This window comes from Nothoprocta perdicaria, unplaced genomic scaffold (genome assembly GCF_003342845.1).
Source record: "Nothoprocta perdicaria isolate Ctin4 unplaced genomic scaffold, notPer1 scaffold_11, whole genome shotgun sequence".
NCBI classification, from domain to species: domain Eukaryota; kingdom Metazoa; phylum Chordata; class Aves; order Tinamiformes; family Tinamidae; genus Nothoprocta; species Nothoprocta perdicaria.
The window spans coordinates 1,073,912-1,094,109 of record NW_020454205.1 but is presented as its reverse complement, the minus strand read 5'-3'; the positions used below and the strand labels follow the sequence as shown (position 1 = coordinate 1,094,109).

Below are 20,198 nucleotides of genomic sequence, written 5' to 3'. Positions count from 1 at the left end.
CTATATGACTGCCATTTCCATGCTACCAAATCATCTTGTAAAACTTCATATAACTATCTTCTTGCCATCTGTAACGTAAGGAGAAAGTGAAATGAATTTAGGACAAGACCAAGATTTTTTTCCCTAAATTCTTCAAAGTTAAATTTAAATTGACTTTCTGTTGCAGAAATGCTTGCATTCCATATGATTGTAAAGAATGTTTGAATGGCCCCAAGCCAAATAAATATAAGCCACCTGAGTGCAAGTACTTCAAAAGAAAATGAGAGAAAATAAAATCGTTTTCTACAAATGTCTTTGACCAAAAGTTGCTTTTTGCTTCAGTAATGAAGCTGAAGTGTGCAGCTGAATTACTGCAGTATTTCCATATTTTTGTGAGCAGTGGATACTGCCAAAAATCTTTGACACATTAAAAATAGTTAAAACAAACAAAACACTTCCTCATGATAAACTGCTTGCTTTTTATTCAAAGGAGATTTCTAATAGGGAGAAAAAAGCAACATTTTCCCAGAGTTTGGTTTTTTTCGTTCGTTTTTCTAACCAGCAATAAAACAAGAAGCTATAAAAAGAATCTTTCTCCTATTCAGCTGACTGCAATATTGTGCAATGCATGATAATATTTGCTTTCTGTGATTTCATGTGTGTAACAAAAACAACAAAGAAGATATTACCTCTAGCTGCTTAATGGCAAAAGCAGAACCATCTTGTTTTAATTTTTCAACTATTTCTTCCATGGTAGCTCCTGAAAAAAGACTAAAACAAAAAGAAAGAAATCTTGAATCCATAATCCAATTAATCTTCAGTGCTTCAACCTTCCTCTTTGTAAGAAATGCTGGTAACTTACAGATATGAGAAATGGAGAGTTAGTGGATTATTTACTCTGTTCTCAGCTGTATACTCTCTGCTGTTCAAATTTAAGCAACTCAACTAAGAGGTATCTTCTATTTAGAAATTTGTAACATTTTAAGACACTGTACTTGCAAGTACAGTAGATACTTAGAAATTTGTAACATTTTAAGATACTGTACTTAGAAGTTCTTCCCAAATCTTTAATCACCACCATCTCTTTCACCTACGTTTTTATAGCACACCAAGTCTTGTGGCACCATTAGCTCCACTTTACCGGTTTGATGTCTAAACCTCTCCTCCCTAGTTACTGCTGCTCTTCATGAGTTCAGCTCCTCACCRCTCCTCTCTCTCTCTCTCCCGCTTCCTTTCTGATACACACACGATCCAAACTAATCGCAGAAATGGCCCCAGGCCAACGAGCACAAATGGGCTATACAATATYCCCCAGCCAACTGAACAGTTAGTCTCACAAAGTCTCCATCTAATTTCTACAGAAAATGTTTGCTTTAATGTGCAACAAGACAGTTGCTTATAAGAATGATAAAACTGCTGAATTATTTGATACCATGATAAGTGTAAAATCTCACAAGTTTCAAGAAAAGCACCCTGAAAGGAAATGTTTAAAGGACCACCTTCAAACCAACTCATCTTTTAGGTGCTGCTATTATTACTGGATTTCTCCTCTCCAAAAGAATAAAGTAGAAGGGAAACTCCAGAATACCTGTTAATCTTCTCCATGTGTTCGTCAAGTACAAACTCCTTTTCTCGATCAATTTTGTTCTATTTAAAAAAAAATATGTATTTTGTTAGTTTTGACCATCTGCAAAGCCAGCACTGAACAATTTCAGTGACTTGCAGAAATATCACAGGTAGACCATTTGATGTTCTTAAGTTTTTAATGATACTCTATTTTACAGCAAATAGAAGTGAATTTGTCATTTCCTATTTTGAATGTTAAAAGTGTCCTGTCATGATGTAGCACTACCTTTGAGCGGGACCGAGTGTGCAACTGAGTGGCACTGTGTATGTAAACCACAACCATCCTATCAATCTCTGCATCACATACACTGAAAAAAAAAAGGTACAGATAAATCCCAGAAAATCCCAGAATGTAAAAGGAATAGTAATAACTTCTAATTCAGAATATTTTTTCTTCTTTTTTTTTCTTAATTACAACAGTAGTTTTATACATAGCAGAAAAGAAAGGGTAGAATAGAAAGAATGTGCATCTCTYCCACTTCTTTTCTCTCACTCCCTTTATGAAATTTGGTTTAGTGATCTAGACTATGTGCTTTTAGTTTAGAATTTCCTACTTTTGTGCCTTTTTCCTTTCCTTGATTTATATATTCATTTCAAGATTCCAATTGTGATTCACAGTAATTCCTCCTTGTAGTTTCATTTAATAGTAATGAAGAATTTACTCTTACAGTTAAATGAGACACACTGTGCCATTAAGCACARAGCAGTTTTTTAATAAATATTTTTTACTGACTCCTGATCTTGAGGGACAACCAAAGAGACTGAAAGATTTGATGGATTTAAGTGGAAAGTGTGACAAATGTTTTAGATCTGCTCATAAAAGGATTTAGGACATAAACAGAAGYTTTGTTAGCAGCAACTGAAGATGAGAAACAGGTTCCCTGTTATTCCAGCTCTAAAGCAACTTCTTTTTACACTAAATGTCTTCTTGTAAAGCAGTATAGTGCAACCTATAATCCATCCTATTTTGTAACCTTCCATTTTGTCAAAATAATCAGTATCATTATGTAAATAAGCTTTCATAAAAATTTATTTTTCTAATTTATCTTCATGTCAGAACTTAGTAATTCTAAAGCAGAAATAAACTGAGTAGACACTGCTCATCAAAAAGCAGGCACAGAAAAAGAAAGAGGYTTGGCGAGCTCAAAATGAATAAAAGGTAGAAAGTAAAGAAAAAAAATGGACCTTTATGTTTTATTTTGASATTGTAGGCACTAGTGCTACAAGTAAGTATTTTATAGAGTCTGGATCGGTTGTAAATCCATTACTTTTGTAGCTAGAAAACAAATGGGTGGTAGCAGGAAAAAAAGAACTGGCATTTACACATATTTAATTAACAATTTTCCTTGATTTAATTTTAGGACATTAATTAAACAGATTACCTTCACATGGTAAGAGTTCAGTAAGTCTGCAATATTTTCTTTTGTAGGAGATTTAAGTGCAATCAAGTCTTCCTCTAAGGCAGGTAGCTGTTAAAAAAAAGTAAAAACAGTTAAAAGCAAATGCACTTCTGTATAGAACTACTAAAAAAAAAAAGAAAGAAAAACCACAACTTTCAGCCAGATTTAAAGAGGCACCAAATGCATTAAAACATCTGGTTAAATTATGCCTGCAGTGAACAGGAAAGAACTCTGCTTCTCAAGAAGAGCCACAAACTAGAGCCCAAGTAGGTGAAACCAGCCTATGATATTCCAAAAAAAAAAAAAAAAAAAAAAAAAAAAAAAAAAAAAAAACCAAGAAAAAGGAAACAAGAGCCTGGCAACAGGACTAGCTGGCAACTGCTGGTAAATGTAGGTAAAAAAACATACTGCAAATGTGCTGAAACAATTCAGCTTGTCATTGTAGTAGCAGGCTGAGCCCTCACTCATACTGGCCAGCTGCTTACCTTTTCTGATTCTACAAAATGGGTAGCGATGCCTGCTTTTTGCACATCTCTTCCTTTTAGCCGAAATCCTGTTAGCGCAAGGTAATAGCCGATCTTTCCTGCAAGTCTTGGCAAGAAATAGCCTCCGCCCACATCAGGGAAAAGGCCTGTAACAAAGAAAACAAAAAAAGAAAAGAAAAGCAAATGAAAGGAGAATCACAGAGTCACAGAACSGTTGAGGTTGAAAGGGACCTCTAGAGATCTTCTAGTCCAACCCCGCTGTAGCATATGGCACAGGGCGGCATCCAGGTGGGTTTGGAAGACCTCCAGAGAAGGAGATTCCACAGCCTCCCTGGACAGCCTGTGTCAGGGCTCGGGCACCCTCACAGAAAAGTTCTTCCTCACATGGAGATGGAACTTTCTGTGTTTAACCTATTATCCTAATTGTAATTGCAACTCAGTAACAATTTATTCTTGTCTCACTTTTGTCTCCCTGACTTACATATGACTCTTGTCTGATGTTTCTCCTTGACTTAGTTTGACATTTCTCCATCATCTCAACTCTTCCTAAAAGTAAACTCTTGTAAAAATACCTTTCAAATTTTATCCTTTCCAATAGCACACAAATTACCAACCTATGCCGTAAAACAAAGTTCACTGCATTTGCCTATAACCTTTTCTGGAAACTTCTTCAGATGTCTGAAGAATACATGCATGCTCCCAGCAAACAGCAGAACTGACACAAAGAATTGTGAAATAACTTTTGCAAATTCAAACCGGCAGCTGCTCTTTTCTCTAAAATCTCTTATTACGATGATAACCTCAAATGATGAAATCATCCCTAGTTCTTGCAGAGCGAAGCTTGAACAAATATTTAGTCTGAGAGTTCATTAATGGATCAGCAATTTTTACCTGCCTTAGATCACAAGTGTCACTGTACACACTATATACATAAAAAGGTTTTAAGGTATAATTAGTGTCTTCTGAATATTCCTCTCCTTTGGACACAATCAAGAAAAAATTCCTTAAAATAGCTTCTCTTCAATGTCTCCTTCCTCTCAATAACCCATACAAGTTCATCACGGCTGTATGTCCTCAGTCTCCTSTCAGCTTCTCCTCTGGCTTCCTTTTGATCCTTTCCAAGTTCTGCTGCCTCTCATACACCATAAAATTGTTTTTAGGAGCCCCTTCCTACCACTTATCATTGTACTGTTCTATTCTCGTTCCAACTGATGTGTGTGTGCTGCCACTAACTGATGCACTCCTAATTACCTAGGCCCATCACAGCTCATCACTTACCTGACACTTGTAGTCACTTGCTGAACAGTTTATTCCATATCTTACCTTCTCAGTTTAAGCCATCATATATATAATGTTGATGCTAAGACTGTCATTTGGTTTTATATTTCTATTCATGCCTCCTCCTGGATTTCCTACTTCTGCAACAGATCCTCTCATTTCAAAAGGARACTTCTCTTACAAATGCTCTCCAAAGCAAAAATGATTGCATTACTTTCCCTTTACAGCCAGACTGCAGTTTTAACCATCTTTTATTCTTTGCAGTAATTAAAATACTGAAGCTGAGGTGCTTCCCTTCCTATCCTCCTAGAAGGGCCCTCAGATTCTAAACAGCAATCTTCATGTTGGTTTTTACAGAGCCCTACCACAGGGCAAGACTCAAGAAAACAATCTGTACATAAAGCTGGTTAATCTGATTTAGAGATGAATGAAACTAAATTAAGTGTCTTTAAACTGTAAGAATTTTACAAATAAGATAAATGCAGTTTATAAGTTTATATAAGATGCAGTTAATTCACTTTAAACTCACTGTGCTGCATAAACAAGTTCACTAAAGCTTCCACTCTTCCTTATCCACAGTCTTCCTGTCTCTGTTCCATAAATTCCTCTTCATTCTCTCAATATTTTTTCCCACATGTTTCTACTTGCTACCTGATTGTTGTTTTTCTTTTCATCTTTCTCTTATCAGATTTCACATGCTTGATTTTTTTTCCTTTTGGCAGCGTTTACCAAGTACTTCTTAAATCCCGCACTTATTTAAGAGCTGCATGTCTGCTAGGCTGACCAAGCTTAAAAGTTGTGTCTAGAACCATGACTTGCTGTCTCAATTCTAGGACAGAAGGCATCGGTTTCAGTGTAATCTCAAATCTAAAACTGTTTTTGACATTACCAGGTAAGGGTAAGATAACAGTATTACTGCAACATTTCTACCTTATCTTGCAGTTGTAGCTGGAGACRTGTTAGTAAATGATTTACAGAAACCTGAAAGTCACAACTTTTTTGATTACACAAAAAACTGATGATTATAACTGCACCATACAGTCCATTTCTTGCACTGTAATTCTGGATTTTGGTCTCCCAAACTCCGCGCTTTTCACACCTACATGTGAGCTGCTTCCTATGTTTTATTTCATCTACRTCAGTTTTAAACTTCTACAAGCAGGAACTCTGTCTTCTATTTTYATATGCACAGAGGCACACGCACATTATTTTATTTATGGTGGAGTATAAGTACATAATTAACTGCATGAAAACATAGGAGCTAACGGAATTTATTGTTTTCACAGGAGAGCTGTGATGCCAACAGAAATAAATGCACGTATGAAAAAGATCTATTATTACAATATCTGGGCAGCTAGATGTTCTAAAAATGCATCATGGAGATACAAACACAGCTAAGCTCTTAAATCCAGATGGATTTCAATGTTTGGGCTTCTAATCTAAACCTAAAAGGGTTTGATTACTTTTTTTCCATAAGCAAGTTCTAAACTTTTCCTCCAGAGATCTTCATAGTTTAATTTTGTTTAGACAAGTCCCTGTAAACACAAGCAATGCATGTAAAATGCATCATCTTTGGTAAAATAAGACTATCCATATCCTTATGCTTCAACAAGCAAACAAAGGTATCTTTGCTGTTAGAATAATGTTACATGTGAAAATTTCCATTTACATTTAAAAAGACTTCAGGCTCACCTTTCTTGCAAAACAGTTGATTGTGATTCTCATGAGTTTACCAAATTCATGTATTATTAATGCTTGAACTATTACTAAGTTCCCCTTTAGCAGACATACACATCGAAAACAGATCATGGAAGACCACAATAGATTTTTTTTCTCTCCGAACCTTACTTGTTCAGCAAATTCACACCACACGAGCAGCTAGCAGGAAACTGCTCTAATTTTCTTTTCTTGAGAAATAGCACTATCTTTATACAATTCAGAGACATAAACTTTCCTATCACATCTTTAAGAGTTGACAAAGGAGTTTTAGGATCAAACACTAGAAAGTGCAAGGTAAATGTGGCCGCTTAAAATAAATGAATGAATGAATAAAGGAATAAATGAATAAATAAAGAGAAAACTCTGATCTTGCCTGCATACAGTCTGTAAAGCTGTAATGTATCAGAGTTTGTCTCCTTTATGTTGCATATTAGCTTGCAGTACAGTTAATATCTTGTATTGAAATGATTTGAAAATCTAATGTGAAAAATAACTTTAATAGATGGCTAAACCCAATTCCATTTAAAAATACTTCATTGCCTCCACTTCTTTCAGGCAAACCCATGTGATCCCAATTAAATGAACAATGAAACTTGAAACATATTAATACAGCATAATACGTTGCATACTTGCCTATTGCTGTTTCTGGCATTGCAAAGACTGTCTTTTCTGTAGCAACACGGAAATGTCCATGAACTGAGAGGCCAACTCCCTATTAGAGGAGCAGAAGCCAAAGAAACTGTCAAAATTGTTAGTAAAAATAAGCAGAATCACAAAAACCACACCATCTGTTCCACTATGAAATTAAATAATAACAGACTTACCATACACACTTCTCAAAATATATTAAAAGATCAAAATTCTATGGTTTATGGCTTAAATACTAATAACACATCATATTGCCTTTAGGAGTTAGTTAAAATAAAATTCAGCGCTGAAGCAGTTTGCAGAGTCATACAGAGATTAACTTCAAAGAGCCCGTTAGCAAAGGCAAGAACAGAAACAAGTGACCCCAGTTTCTCCTTTAAATTGCTAAGGGAGGTGACATCATTTTGCTAATTTTTTCCATGACTTTTGTACACCCAACCAATCTTGTTGTATCACCAACAAGAAAAACTGGTACCTACAGAGTCTATATTTCTTCAGTATCAGAACTTYTCCTATTTTTGTGTATCTCATTTTCTGCTATTTTAAAGCACTAGCAGTAGCAAGGATTATGAAAAAGATACATTTTTATTTTCACACAAACTGAATGTTCAATAGGCCAACTAAAGAGAAATGGTTATCTGACAAAATTACTGTTACTTAGATCCCTTTGATCAAGATAATTTGGATTACTGGGCATAACTGCAAATCCTACATCCTACCTGGTTAMAAACAGCCTCTAGTGAATATTTCACCAGAAGCTGCTTCATATAAATATTTTTCTTCCTTTCTGCTGCTTCAGTTTACTTCCTTTTCTACATGAGAGAATGCTTCTATCTTCTTTCTACATAATTCTCAATACTCAAGAGTTTTCTGGAATAACTTTCTTTCAGAACGGGAATATTTTCTCTGCTGMTTTTCTAACATTGAACATTACTTCCTAAGGTTTATCTTTAGCAAATTCTACTAAGCTTCCAGAGGAAGCAAAATCTTTCCTGGACACAGATGTATAGTGCAACATTAAGAAAAAAAAATGGCAAATTTAGATCTGAAAAGCCAAAAGCAAAAAAAAAAAAAATTATTATTTTACAAGCTAATGACATTTTTAAGTACTAAACTTTGAAAGCATTCTTGTTTTCCCAGCACCCTTACAAAACTGGTTGTGTACATTAAGAAAAAGATGGTAAAGGGATGTTTCGAATTTTTTTCCATTCCAGTACTATTTTAGACATAATCAGATCAACAATTTAATGTGTATAATCAAATTCTCAAAACTATATGGATTGGTCTCTGCAATTATGCATTTGCTGCCTTTCAAAATAATGTTTATGGACAGGAAGGAAATGTTCATGGATAAGAAACTTAAATTCTGGGAGACCAGCTCTGACTCTTTATCCCTCTGTATCACCTAAAAACCTAGCTACCATGGGCAAAATATATACGTCCATCTCACCACATCTTAATATCTGCAGGAGGACAGGCGAGTGGCAGAGGTTTCAGCAAGGTGCATCAATGCATACCTAGGTTTTTATATTTTTTCTCTAAAAATTGAAAAAAAATTGAAAATTTTTAAGAGAAAAATCTTGTTCTTAAACATGGACACATGCTAGGGAACAGTATGTAAACAGGGACATAGTTATTTGGAATGACAAGGATGGACTGAGGGGATTCTGTGATGATATCTTATTTCTTAGGGAAAAGAATGCATGGCAAGAAAGATGGCAGAAAATATTACAACGCAAGGAGAAGAAAAAAGCATTCACATTCTCCTGGAAATTAGACAAATTAACAGCAGTATGAAAAGATGGAGGCAAAGATGAATTCTCTTCAGAACTATTTTCCTTGATCTCCAGTAAAAAGGGAAATAATGAGATGAGAAAACTCTCAACAGAGACATCTACAGAGAGGCACAGAACTGGRGAGAAACAGTGGGACTCAGCAACAATTTGGTGTTAGAAAGGACGAAGCTGCAACAAAGCCCACCCTCAACCTTGCAGCRGGAGAGGCTTTCCAGGCAGTCACAAGTAAAAGCTCTTCAATACMTACAAGCTCCACAAAAAATAATAACCTAGAAAGCACAGCTTAAACGCTCAACTTCATTCTGAGTAAACAATTGATATTTGCTCTATTAGAGGAGGGTCTCTCTCTCTCTCTTTCTCATTGCTTTGTGCAGGAATGCAAAGTACATGTAATCTCTGATTCTAGTATATTGAAGTCCCATTATATAATACCAACATCTGTGGGATTTATGTGCAGGAATCTTTCTTTTCTCGGTGGAAAATAGTGCTCTCCATGCCTTTTTATAGTGTACATCAAAACCAACAGTTACTGCAGTTTTTGAAGGGAGAAATGTTATAGAGGGAGAGGAGTTTTACTTACTTTACCAGTTCAGTTGTCACACCTCTACTTTAACATACTTGTTTTCAAGACAGTGCTTACAAGGAGCCCTTTGGGGAAAACATCACACACAAATCCTGGAACGTTCAGTACTTTTATTTTTTTTAATAGACGTTAAGAGCTCTTTATATTATAGTCCGATTAACTAGAAAATGAAGTGCTCTATTTGTGCAGAGGATCATATGCAGGGGCTTAGCAGGCAGCCCAGCATGCCAGATGGCAACACGCTGCAAGATCAGCAAAGAGCAAACCCTTTTTTTCTGTCTTGCTTCAACATCATTTTCAGCTCTCTGTATCACAAAAGCAAAATGGGGCACGAGTCAGTCTAGCAAAGATTGACAACAGATAACTAGTCACAAAATGTGAAGTCTATTTTTACAGTAAAAACTACCTTTAGCTCTGAGGCGTAGCTTCTGTGCAGCAYGCACACATGAGCTTTGAGAGGGGACAGGGAGAGGAGGAGGGCAAGGGAGCAAGAGAGAATCAGAAAGCAGCTTATCTAGATTTAGTTTGACAATTCCTTTTGCGCCAGGACAGAGTTTAAAGCTTAAATTAAAACAAAATCAAGGATGTTTGAGCTTCAGCGAGTGAGGACKGCAAAGAATGAATGGGTTATTTAATAAAAAAAGAAGAAAAGGGTGAATCGGGCCAAGAAGCAGGAAGTGTATTTCACACGACCATCTACCAATTCCAGTTTCCTAGCCGTAAAAAGGATTGAAAGAATAATGGCCATTTTCGGATCGAAGTGGTTTGCAAGGAATTATTTTTCACGAATATTTAGGTGCTAGAGATTTAAGGCACTCAAAGAAGTTCATTAAAACCCTGCCATGTGTATTATTATTAATAATAATAATAATTAACAGGCAAATTTCTAATAGGGTGCAGCTATAGTTTGTGCACTGCACAATAAATGAATAGCTGTTTGATTCGTAAGTAATATCCACCTATGGACTTCATGAAAGCACACTATTGTAATTTAAAAAATCCATTATAAGTGAGGAAAAAAAAGGGATTTTTACAGATATGGTTCCCTTTTAAGTAAATTTTGTAGCTTTGAATTTATCTCAAATTCTCTGCCTCTGTATAAAAGCTGTATGTATATGATAAATTGATAAATTCTAAAAGYAAAWKKWAAAAAAAAAAAARGGAAAAAGACATCAAGACATGGAGAAAAGCAGGGGAGCTTGGTTAATTGTTTCTCCTGCTGTCTTTATGTGTCAGAGGAATATGAGAAGATGCCTAAATTGCAAATAAACATTTCCGTAATAGCTGCAACAGAAGTAGATATGACTCTTCCCAAAGCAAACTCTTCCGAAGTCCTCGCAAAAGACAAATGGACTTTAACTGATGCCAGAGAATAACTATGGAGCAAAGACACAAACTTAAGTGAAGCAAATTTACACCTAAAAAATCCATTCATCTAGATAACATCTGCCTATTTCCAATGAAAGTCTATATAAGCTACTTTAATCTTTCGCTGATCAAATGACACCAACAGAGGAAAAACAGAGCTAAATATTAGCTCTTTTCACTTCACTTTTGCTCACTTCACTCTTTCAGCTATGGCACACACAGAAAAAAAAGGAGTAATTCTTGATCTTTATTTCAGAAAGCGGGGTGGGCAAATGTACAGCAGGAGTTTTTCCCAATTCACGGAGAAATTTTAAGAGCCTGTTCACAAGTCTGCCTGCCTCTCACTCTCTGGAGCCTCTAAATAAYCCCGGGACTTAGATTAAAATCTTGTCACGCAATAAAAGTAACACTGAAAATGTTCCAAACTCTGGACTGTGAAATTTTTGATGCTTCCCTATATAGCGCAGGATCTAAACTAAAGGAACAGAGCCTAGATGGCATCACTAAGAAATGGAGGGCACAATCACCTGAAAATGTATTCAAAGAGGAGTCAGCAGCAGCTCCCTATCTAACTAAMTGAGTACCTCTGTTGAGATCACAGAGAAGCCAATCATTACCTTTTATTGACATAGACTTTCATTTGATAACTTCATTAGCTACCTGGATGACGGCATGACAAGGACTTACATACTTTACATATTACATTTTTGGAAGGCAAATGCTTTGAAGGACRAGATGAGATTTTCAAACTATCCCACTTTGGAGAAAGGATGTAAAAAGAAATAGAAACTAAGAAAACCAAATCAAACACACATGACAAGTGCATTTTCAATGGGACAAATGGCTAGACACTCTCAGGAGTTATAGCAACCCTGATTTTAAGTTAATGTAATCATGTGATGCTGTTGCAAAAGAGCCACTTAAGATGTGATAGAGCAGAGTCTCTAGCAAGGGGCATCWAAGGACTGAAATGCAGCCACTCAGCCAAGATGCTTCAGCTGTGGAACCTCATCAGCCCGATGGGCTGCACCTATAAAAGGCAACACCAAAGCTATGACTAGGGCTTCTGGAGGAAGCAGGTGTTATTTTCTCTTTGTGATATCTGTTAAAAAGAGTTGCTCAGCATCAGGAGTCTTTGGTATCCTGGTTATGCTTAAGGAAAAAGGGCTGAGAAGTGGAACAAGGTAAGTGGTGAAATGTATTGTGATTGCAAGTTTTTGTTATGCAAGGAGAAAGAGGAAAAAGTAATAGGTTTAGGACTACCCAAGAGAGATGGCTTCACAGMAGAAGATATTTTGAGAGGCTGCTGTTCCTATGAGCTGTAATGTATGGTGTTGGAGGCATAGGGTGCTCATTCTGCTCTGCTTGGTGCTGATGGGCCCCCAGCTGAAAGAATGTCTGGTAAAGTACACAAGGAGGAAGTTCAGAAGGTGGCCAAGAGACTTAAATATAACCTCTGTTAAAGGCTGAATAACTAGCCTTGTCTCTTTTAAAAAGAGATAGCTATGAGAAAAGAATTAAAGTACTTCAAAATATTCTTATTGTGCTCTAAGACAGGAGTACATTGAACACACCTGCTAATGGCTTAACCATTGGGGAATTTTAACTTCTAAGAAGAATTAGGCACTGGAGCAGGACACTCAGAGACAGTGCAACACCTGATGTGGGAGAGTTCTGAGAACAGATTAGGTGAAAAGCTGCCAGAGCTCATCTAGCTATATTTAATCCCACTTTAAAGGTAGAGGAATAATCTGGATATTCCTTTCAGTTCTAAGTTTCTGCACAGCTTGCAGCTGAACACAAGAGTCTTCGTAAGTCACTTGGATGGCACTATCACAACTAGTACTTTAAATGGTTCTCTTCTAATAGTCACCTTAGGGATAATGTAACTTGGAGACAGACTCACAGTTTAAGTAAAAGCTTTTCCCTAAGCAATTGTATTACTGTATTAAATTTAAATGCCTAAAACTAATAGAAAACCCCTGATGAACCTGAAGACCAATTAGCAATAAGGTTAATATTATCTTTTTAAATTATGAATTACAAACAACTCAGAAGMATCCTAATATTTTTTTCTAAATGTGAGGATTAGAAGAGTAATGCTAAGAACAGGTCTGTCTAGAGAACTTGAGAGCTGGTAAGTGTACCTAGTATTTTCTATACTGAAAATCTAACACATCAATTACAGTATTAAGTTWAAATCTATTTGTCCTCCTAGAAGACATCTTCTCATCCTAAAACTCAAAGCATTAATAGTTAAAGTGAAAAGTGTAATGTAAGAGCAATACGACATGCCATCATCTGTGCTTCAGCAGACAGTTTTGTTGCTTGATGCTATTGCCATGGAGCTGAGTAAAAAGATGGGGAGAACAACACATCTACACAACTTATCAATACTTKAACTATCAGAACAGAATCTGTGGAGAACAAGCTCCACAAACACATCTATTGGCTAATTAACTTTTCAAGAAAGCCATYTAACAATCTCTAGGCAAAAATGCAGAAACAAGATTAGTTCACTTGGTTAAAATCCAGGTTTTGTCATCAAAACCAAAGATGCTTGTGCACTGGTAGTAACATCTACACATAACTGAGTCTCTGTTACGCTGTTTGACTTTTAACTGACTTCCAATTGGAATAACAGTGTACTCTATACATGTTGAGCTGGAGAAGAGTACATCCATTTTTAAGCAGTGTTCATGCTTTCTCTTCTGGGGAATAGGTGTGTTCTTGATATACAATTGCATCATATTTTATCTATTTTGTATCTTCCTAGCATCTCAGACTAAGCTAAACAAAAGTACTAAATGCTATTAGGAATAAAATGATTCCATACGAGTGCAAATCAACTGAATGATTGCAATGGGATAGAGTATATACTCCTTGCAAGCAGAAGAAGGTAACAATATGACTAGCAAGTTCAAAGTTTATGCTTTCATGCATTGCAAAAGAAAATATGTATACTGGTTGAAAGCATGCACTACTGTATGCATGGCATCATCTTAGAGTGAATTTAGGTGTTACAAGTCTGAATTAAAGAGCACTTGATCAGCTATTTAAAAAAATTAGGCTGTCTGCAACTTGAGACTTAGGTGTTGCTTCCTTTAACTTAATACTTGCTCAGTCAAAATTTACTCACCTCTCTGAATGAGAACTACCACTAGYGGCATCTTGCTTATCCTCAGTTTGTAGGTTGTCATTCAAACCCTAGCTGCAGCTCAAGTTTGCAAAGGATTCAGTGAAATGCAGATTTGAGTGCCTTATACTAATGCTCCATACTGCTTTCTTTTAAAAACTTCATGTTCCCTTTAAAATAAAGGCAATTCACAACCTTAGCACTGTGTGAACATCTGACTTGCTATGCTCTTTTAATCAAAAAAAAAAGATGCTTTCAAAGGACAAACTTCTATTCCTTCCTAGGCCACAATCATAATGCACCATCAATAGAGCTTTTAAAAATACATGAGCTTTCAGGCAGTTCTGCTCTTTCAGTGCCATTATTCAAAACTCTGTGCAACAAATGGACTCCTTATCTCTTATCCACAAATATCCAAGACTTGTATCTCTGATAAATACCTCTTTACTGCAAAAAGAAGTGTAAGACTAGTCCCCTTTGTGCTGGGAACAGTAACTGTGCACACTGGTTTGGTGCAGGGGGAAGAGGCTATCCAGCTGAGATCTCTGGGGCTTGGCTGGGGAGAAGGAAAGGGGCAGAGAGCTGTTACTCAATGTTTTGATCAAAAGATGAAAATCTTATAGCCAGAATGGACCAAGTGATACACACAGGAAGATGGAAAGGGAACAGTCAAAAGTGAAAGGCAGTGTAGTATTGAGCTGCTCTCATTTTTGCCCTTGAGGAACCTCAAATGAATAGACCATGTGCTCACATTGCACTGACAGGAAAGACAACAGTAGCCTCAGCCTGGGGCCTTGACAACAGTGCAATGATTTAAGCACAACACAGCAGAAATGAGACCCTGCCTATCAGACTAAGAATAAGCCACACCAGTCTGAATAAGGCACGCTCTCCCTCTAAAAGACAGCACTTAATGACTGCTAAAACACAGAGGCTTTGGGACATTACCTGTTGCATATTTTTTCTTTTCAGAAAGCACAAGAAAAAAAGCAAAACACCTCTATGGAAATACTTTTATAGACTGATGCAATACTATTGTATTTTGTATTTCATTTGTATTACGCAGAAGTACTTCACGTAAGAGTTCAGAGTTCTTCCATGCTCATGCCTCTCCTTGTGCTAAACTTTGCCTCATTTCATTTGGCAGCATTACCCCTTAAAAATGAAACAGGAATTGGTTAGGAAAGGGTGTTTGGTTGGTTGTTTTTGGGGGGGAGGGATAAGGGAGTGACTTATCTGCTCAGCCACCCTGACATCTCTCCCAGCAATAAGCTGTACTTCTCATCACCAGGTTCTAGAGCGGAAAGTCCTCTACATTTCCGAGTTATCTGTGTGACACTTTAACTTCTTTGTTATGTTTCGAATTTCCTAGTTCAGAGATRAGCAATTCATTCATATTCAGGCTGTGTTAAGTCTGATGATAAATAATCTCAACTTCACATCACAAGCAGGTATGTTYAAACCAAACTCCCCTTCCTCAGTAAGCTGACAGAACAAGTATTTAAGCAGTTTTTCACCATAACTGTTTTTGCTCTGGATTAAACAGTTATTTTATATTCTTGCTTTCAGTGGTGAGAGGAGAGTAGCTGTTTAAGAGCAGCTTTGGAGCAGTCCTAATGAGCAGTGCAGGAATACTTGTGATCACCTATAGAATTCAGCAACAATATGGCAGGCAAACAGATTTTGCAGTCAAACTCATTGCTCAGACTATCTCAGTATGGCTGTATCGTATAGATTCCCTGCTATGATATAAATATATCCAACAGATGTCAAACCAAAGAGAACAAATAACATGGCAGCATGCAGAAAAGCACAGTACTGACATTTACCAATGTAATTGGGTTTGCAATAGGGTTTCCTTTAGTTATATCTTTAGAAACAAATTGTGGCCTGGGGCAGGGAGGGGAAGGGTTTTCTTACTTGTGCTCCAAGAGTACTATAGGTGTGAGATAGATGCATTTCTAGATCATATGATGGAAAGAAAACATAGAATTCATGTTTTGAACATCTTTTAAAAATTGAACTTCTGATAAACTACTACTCCAATGAGATTTTTCCAGTTTTCACTCTTGTACTATTATAGTTCTATTTTTTATACACTTGAAATGCAAAATCATTGTCAGTTCTTTATCATCTACAAGCCGATGCTTAAGTCTTCCAAAAATTCTCTGTATAGTGTTGCTCAAGTGACAGGATCCTGCTGTTTTATTCCAGACTGCTTCCTCTGAGGATCTGGCAATAGCTGTGAGAGCTATCAAAAACCAGCAGAAACAGTAAAAGAGCAGCTATCTACTCTAAGCTACAGAGACAGAAAGTTGAGGTTTAGATGTTTATGGTCAAATTTAATGTCTGAAATGAGGTGCATATTTCATTTAGCTCAAATACAGAGTAATAAGACAACTGACATCACATACCACACCAGGCTATTTTACTTACCCCTCCCATCGTAATGCCATCAATAAGTGCCACATACAGCTTCTTGCAAGTGCCTAGAAGAAATGCAAATGATGGCACATTTTTCAGTGGACTGTGAGTAACAGTGTCATGTATACAGTAGTATATGTGCCATGTATACAGTGGACTTGCTTTTTCTCTTGAAGTGGATTGAGAATATTTATTGTCTGCATCTAAGACTTACTTCAGCCATAATATAAATACAACTACCAAGAACCCTGGGCTGGGATGAAGTACCTATCATATCTTAAGCACAAGAAACAAACACTGCATGCAAGGTACAGGAATGAGGCTACAATTCTAGGGCYGAACTTAGTCAAAATACTACTCCTGTTTCAGTATTTTAGTCTTTCATAATTAGTGAGAAAGTGGATTCACACACAAAGCCACTATTATTCAAAAACAAGAACTTTATTATTTYAGAATTTAGTAGAATTTGTTACACRTACCAATGGCATTGTTCAAGGTATATTCTTCTCTGAAGAAATCTCGTGCCAGGCTATCTCCAAGTTTTCCTGCATCTGCCATGGCTAAGAGTGTATAAGATATGTTTAAGATAGCTAAACTAAAATTCTAAAGATAACTGTAAGCTCAAGAAAAAATATTTTAAAAGTATGAAAATCAATATAGCATGGTAACAGTTTTTTTCCCTATAGCAGTCAAACACTTAATTCTAATGTTTTTATGTGAGCAAATTATTTTATCAAACACGACAGCAAAATTCCAAATTTGAGTCGTCATCATGCTGGGGACTGTCACATATTTCTGCTATTTGTCTGCCTAGGATTTAAAACTGCTCCCTTTCAGAGTTTGGAGATTTACTACAGCTCATAGCTACAGATTAATCACAAATACATGGATCACTGTAGTCTCTTCTGTATCTGAACAGCTCAGATCTGAATAGAAACATCAGATATAAATTATTCAGTAGGAGTAGAGACCCATTGAAATCCTTCAAACAGCATGCAAATAAGCTGTCAGTAATGGAAATCTGGGAGAGTAAGACAGAGGCAATATCCCGTTCTTTCCCTGGGATGATGGCTTCCCACTACCCAGCTATTCATAAACAAATCAGGCTTTGCTCTTTTATACCATATTCTACCTGCTGCTTCATGACTTGTATAGAATCTGTGCATTAAGGTGTGACAAGTCAGTGTAACCAATATCTTACTGTTGTGTGGCACACCCCTTTCACCTGAGTCACTAAATAAAGGAAATAATCAATTTGAAATTGGTAACTTGGAAAGCTATGTCCAGTACTTTGAGGACAACAGTCCTTACCTCTGATGTCACCCCCAGCACAAAAAGCTTTTCCTCCAGTTCCCTTAATAATTATTAGAAAAGTTTCAGGATCTTGCTCCCATGCCTAAAAGGAAGCAAAACATATCCACCTATGATTCAAATCTGTGCAACATTTTTTTTTCCATATACTGCCTATAATTGTTTCACCTCTTCAAAGAGGCAGTTTGCCCCACGCTTCAACCTCAGTTACAAACTAGTTTGGGAATTTCTGACTGACACTTGAATTTCATTGCTGCAATTCAATCTCCACATGGAGGATCAGCAGAGCTTCTCTGTGCTTCAGAACACCTCTGCAGCCCTCCTTAAAAGAGGGCTCTACAGTCAAAAKGGGAGCTTGATGATGCGGCAGAAAGCTGGGGGTGTGGAAGATCTATTAGCTATGTTTCAGGCCAGGTAATGAAAACTGTGTGATTCTAAGATGCRGGGCAGGAAAAACAACATTCACGTTACTGATGGGACTTGTCAAAGTGACTAGAATCGGTACCTGCTCTCTGCACATTTTTTGGGGGGCCAAGTAAAATGGCTAGGTGTTTTTTTTTTTTCCTCTGATCTAAATCTGATCCAAGATTTCAACAGTGATGCTACAATCAAGATTAAAAAATAAGTTGCCTTATACAGGATCTYTTTTCCCCTTGAACTATGCTCGTATTTTTGTCAAATAAGTTAGGGCATCAAAACAACAGGAGAAATATTTGTATGTACCAGTAATTCATACATTATGCCACCTTTACGGMTTTTTCTTAAATAAAGCCCAGCACTGCAAATTATTTCTTTAAATGTGCTTCTAAGAATGCATAATCTTTCAACCAAAATGCAGGCAGCTATCCAACAAATGCTAATAAATCTGACTGCAGGCATATGATAAAGAACAACAATCAATTTGAAGGTACTATTTGCACACATAAAACTGCTCATACTTTAGTTACCCATAGAAACAACACCAGTGATTATATAAAAGTTGCTCCTTAAGGAATGAAGCTAACAGCACTTGCACCCTAATGACTTGTGCCTTAGCCTTGGGCACCCAACACGCGGTAACCCTGCTGTACAGTTTGGAATAGGTACATGCTGCCTGGATGGATGCTGCTGAACTTTAATGTTGCTAGTAGTATGTGTGTTGGCTGGGAAACTACTGACCTTTATTTGTGGATAAATTTGTCGGATCATTGAAAGATTTAATGCATTGAGAGCCTTGGGTCTATTCAAAGTTATTATTCCCGCTCCTCCTCTCTTTTCCAACACCACTTCAGCCGTAGAGTCCGTATGCTTACACATTTTCTGTATATGCAGAAATTAAGAAAATAACATTAGGTATCTTAAGCACAATGCTTACAAGCATGTTTATATGTTCCCAGAACAATTTAACTTTATAAAATGTGTGTTTYTGAACTTTACGCTGAGACTTTCCCATTCCACCTCACGATTTTATTTATTTTTTTAAAACTCCTTTGTTTTGCATGTGCTGTGGGAAGCCCAGCGGCTTCCACCTCCGAGGCAGGCAGCTACCCAGCTCCAACGCAAGGACATACCCTCCTCACCACGTGCTGCAGTATCACCTGCACTCTGCTGAGGGGCTGCAGCCTGAAACGAGAAACGGGACGTGTCAAGGCACGGAACGCTCCGTTACCGCCGCACGCAGTGCCACGCACGGCGTTAAGCCCCGTTTGGCCAGGGGCTCTGCCAGCGCGGCTGTGGCGCGCTCTCCGCTTGCGGTTTGGTAGCGCTCTGGTAGCCGCCCGGCGCGAGGACGCGCACGGGGGGACAGGCGGCGCCTCCCCGCTGCGCCCGCGTTACGCGCCCGCGTTACCTGCCCGCGCGCGCCGCCATGGCGGCCCCGGCGCCTCTCCCCGGCACCGCCTCTCCCGCCATGGCGGCGCGTGCGCCCCCTGCCGGCCCGGCGGCCGTGCCGGGGCCGCCGCTGCCGCGGTCTGTAACGGTCGCCGCGGGCGCGTTACGGAGCGCGGCGTTTCGCCCGTTTGGGCTGGTCGCCATGTGTTTGTTTGTCATAGGTTTGTTTGTGATTTAGGGACTGTATCGTGCTGCCCCGCGACGGGTTTAGGCTATACGCTATATTCGTGTATATATATATATCAAAATACACCTTAAACTTTATATCTGAGGCAAAGGAAAATGCCAACTCCCAGAGAAGTCCCCAGGGGGCAACCGTGCTCTCCGCTTGGGAAGTGGAAGCGTCTTCACGGCGCTGGGGTCGGCCGGGTCGGAGGGGAGCGTTTCTGCGCCTGGTGCCCCCTGTCCCTACGCGTCTGTGCGCGGGCAGAGCCCGCAGCACGCGTGAAACGTCCGCCCGCAACGGCACCGGAGCAGCGAGCCCCGAGTGGCGCCSCGGCCCTCAGCCCGAGCGCGCGTGGCCGCGGGAGCGGGGATGGCGGCACGGGAGGCGCCCCGGGGAACCGGGCGGGCTGC

The 20,198-nt window shown here is 38.2% G+C and overlaps 1 protein-coding gene across 2 annotated transcripts in view; it reads right to left on the bottom strand.

Annotated features, from left to right (window-relative positions):
* The window catches only part of HIBCH (3-hydroxyisobutyryl-CoA hydrolase), a 26,607-nt gene extending 7,225 nt beyond the window's left edge, over positions 1 to 19,382 (bottom strand). The window contains exons 1-10 of one of the 2 annotated variants that reach the window (XM_026047850.1): positions 19,331 to 19,382; positions 18,912 to 19,052; positions 17,754 to 17,838; positions 16,922 to 17,002; positions 16,455 to 16,507; positions 7,121 to 7,199; positions 3,491 to 3,636; positions 2,988 to 3,074; positions 1,568 to 1,626; positions 669 to 750 (exon numbers count right to left, since the gene is read on the bottom strand). In XM_026047850.1, the coding sequence (XP_025903635.1) occupies positions 669 to 750; positions 1,568 to 1,626; positions 2,988 to 3,074; positions 3,491 to 3,636; positions 7,121 to 7,199; positions 16,455 to 16,507; positions 16,922 to 17,002; positions 17,754 to 17,838; positions 18,912 to 19,049 (810 nt within the window). In that variant the 5' untranslated portion in view covers positions 19,050 to 19,052; positions 19,331 to 19,382. Of the gene's footprint in view, positions 1 to 668; positions 751 to 1,567; positions 1,627 to 2,987; positions 3,075 to 3,490; positions 3,637 to 7,120; positions 7,200 to 16,454; positions 16,508 to 16,921; positions 17,003 to 17,753; positions 17,839 to 18,911; positions 19,053 to 19,303 lie in introns of both variants that reach the window. The other variant, XM_026047842.1, reaches the window with a different exon arrangement.
* Between the last annotated feature and the right edge of the window lie 816 nt (positions 19,383 to 20,198).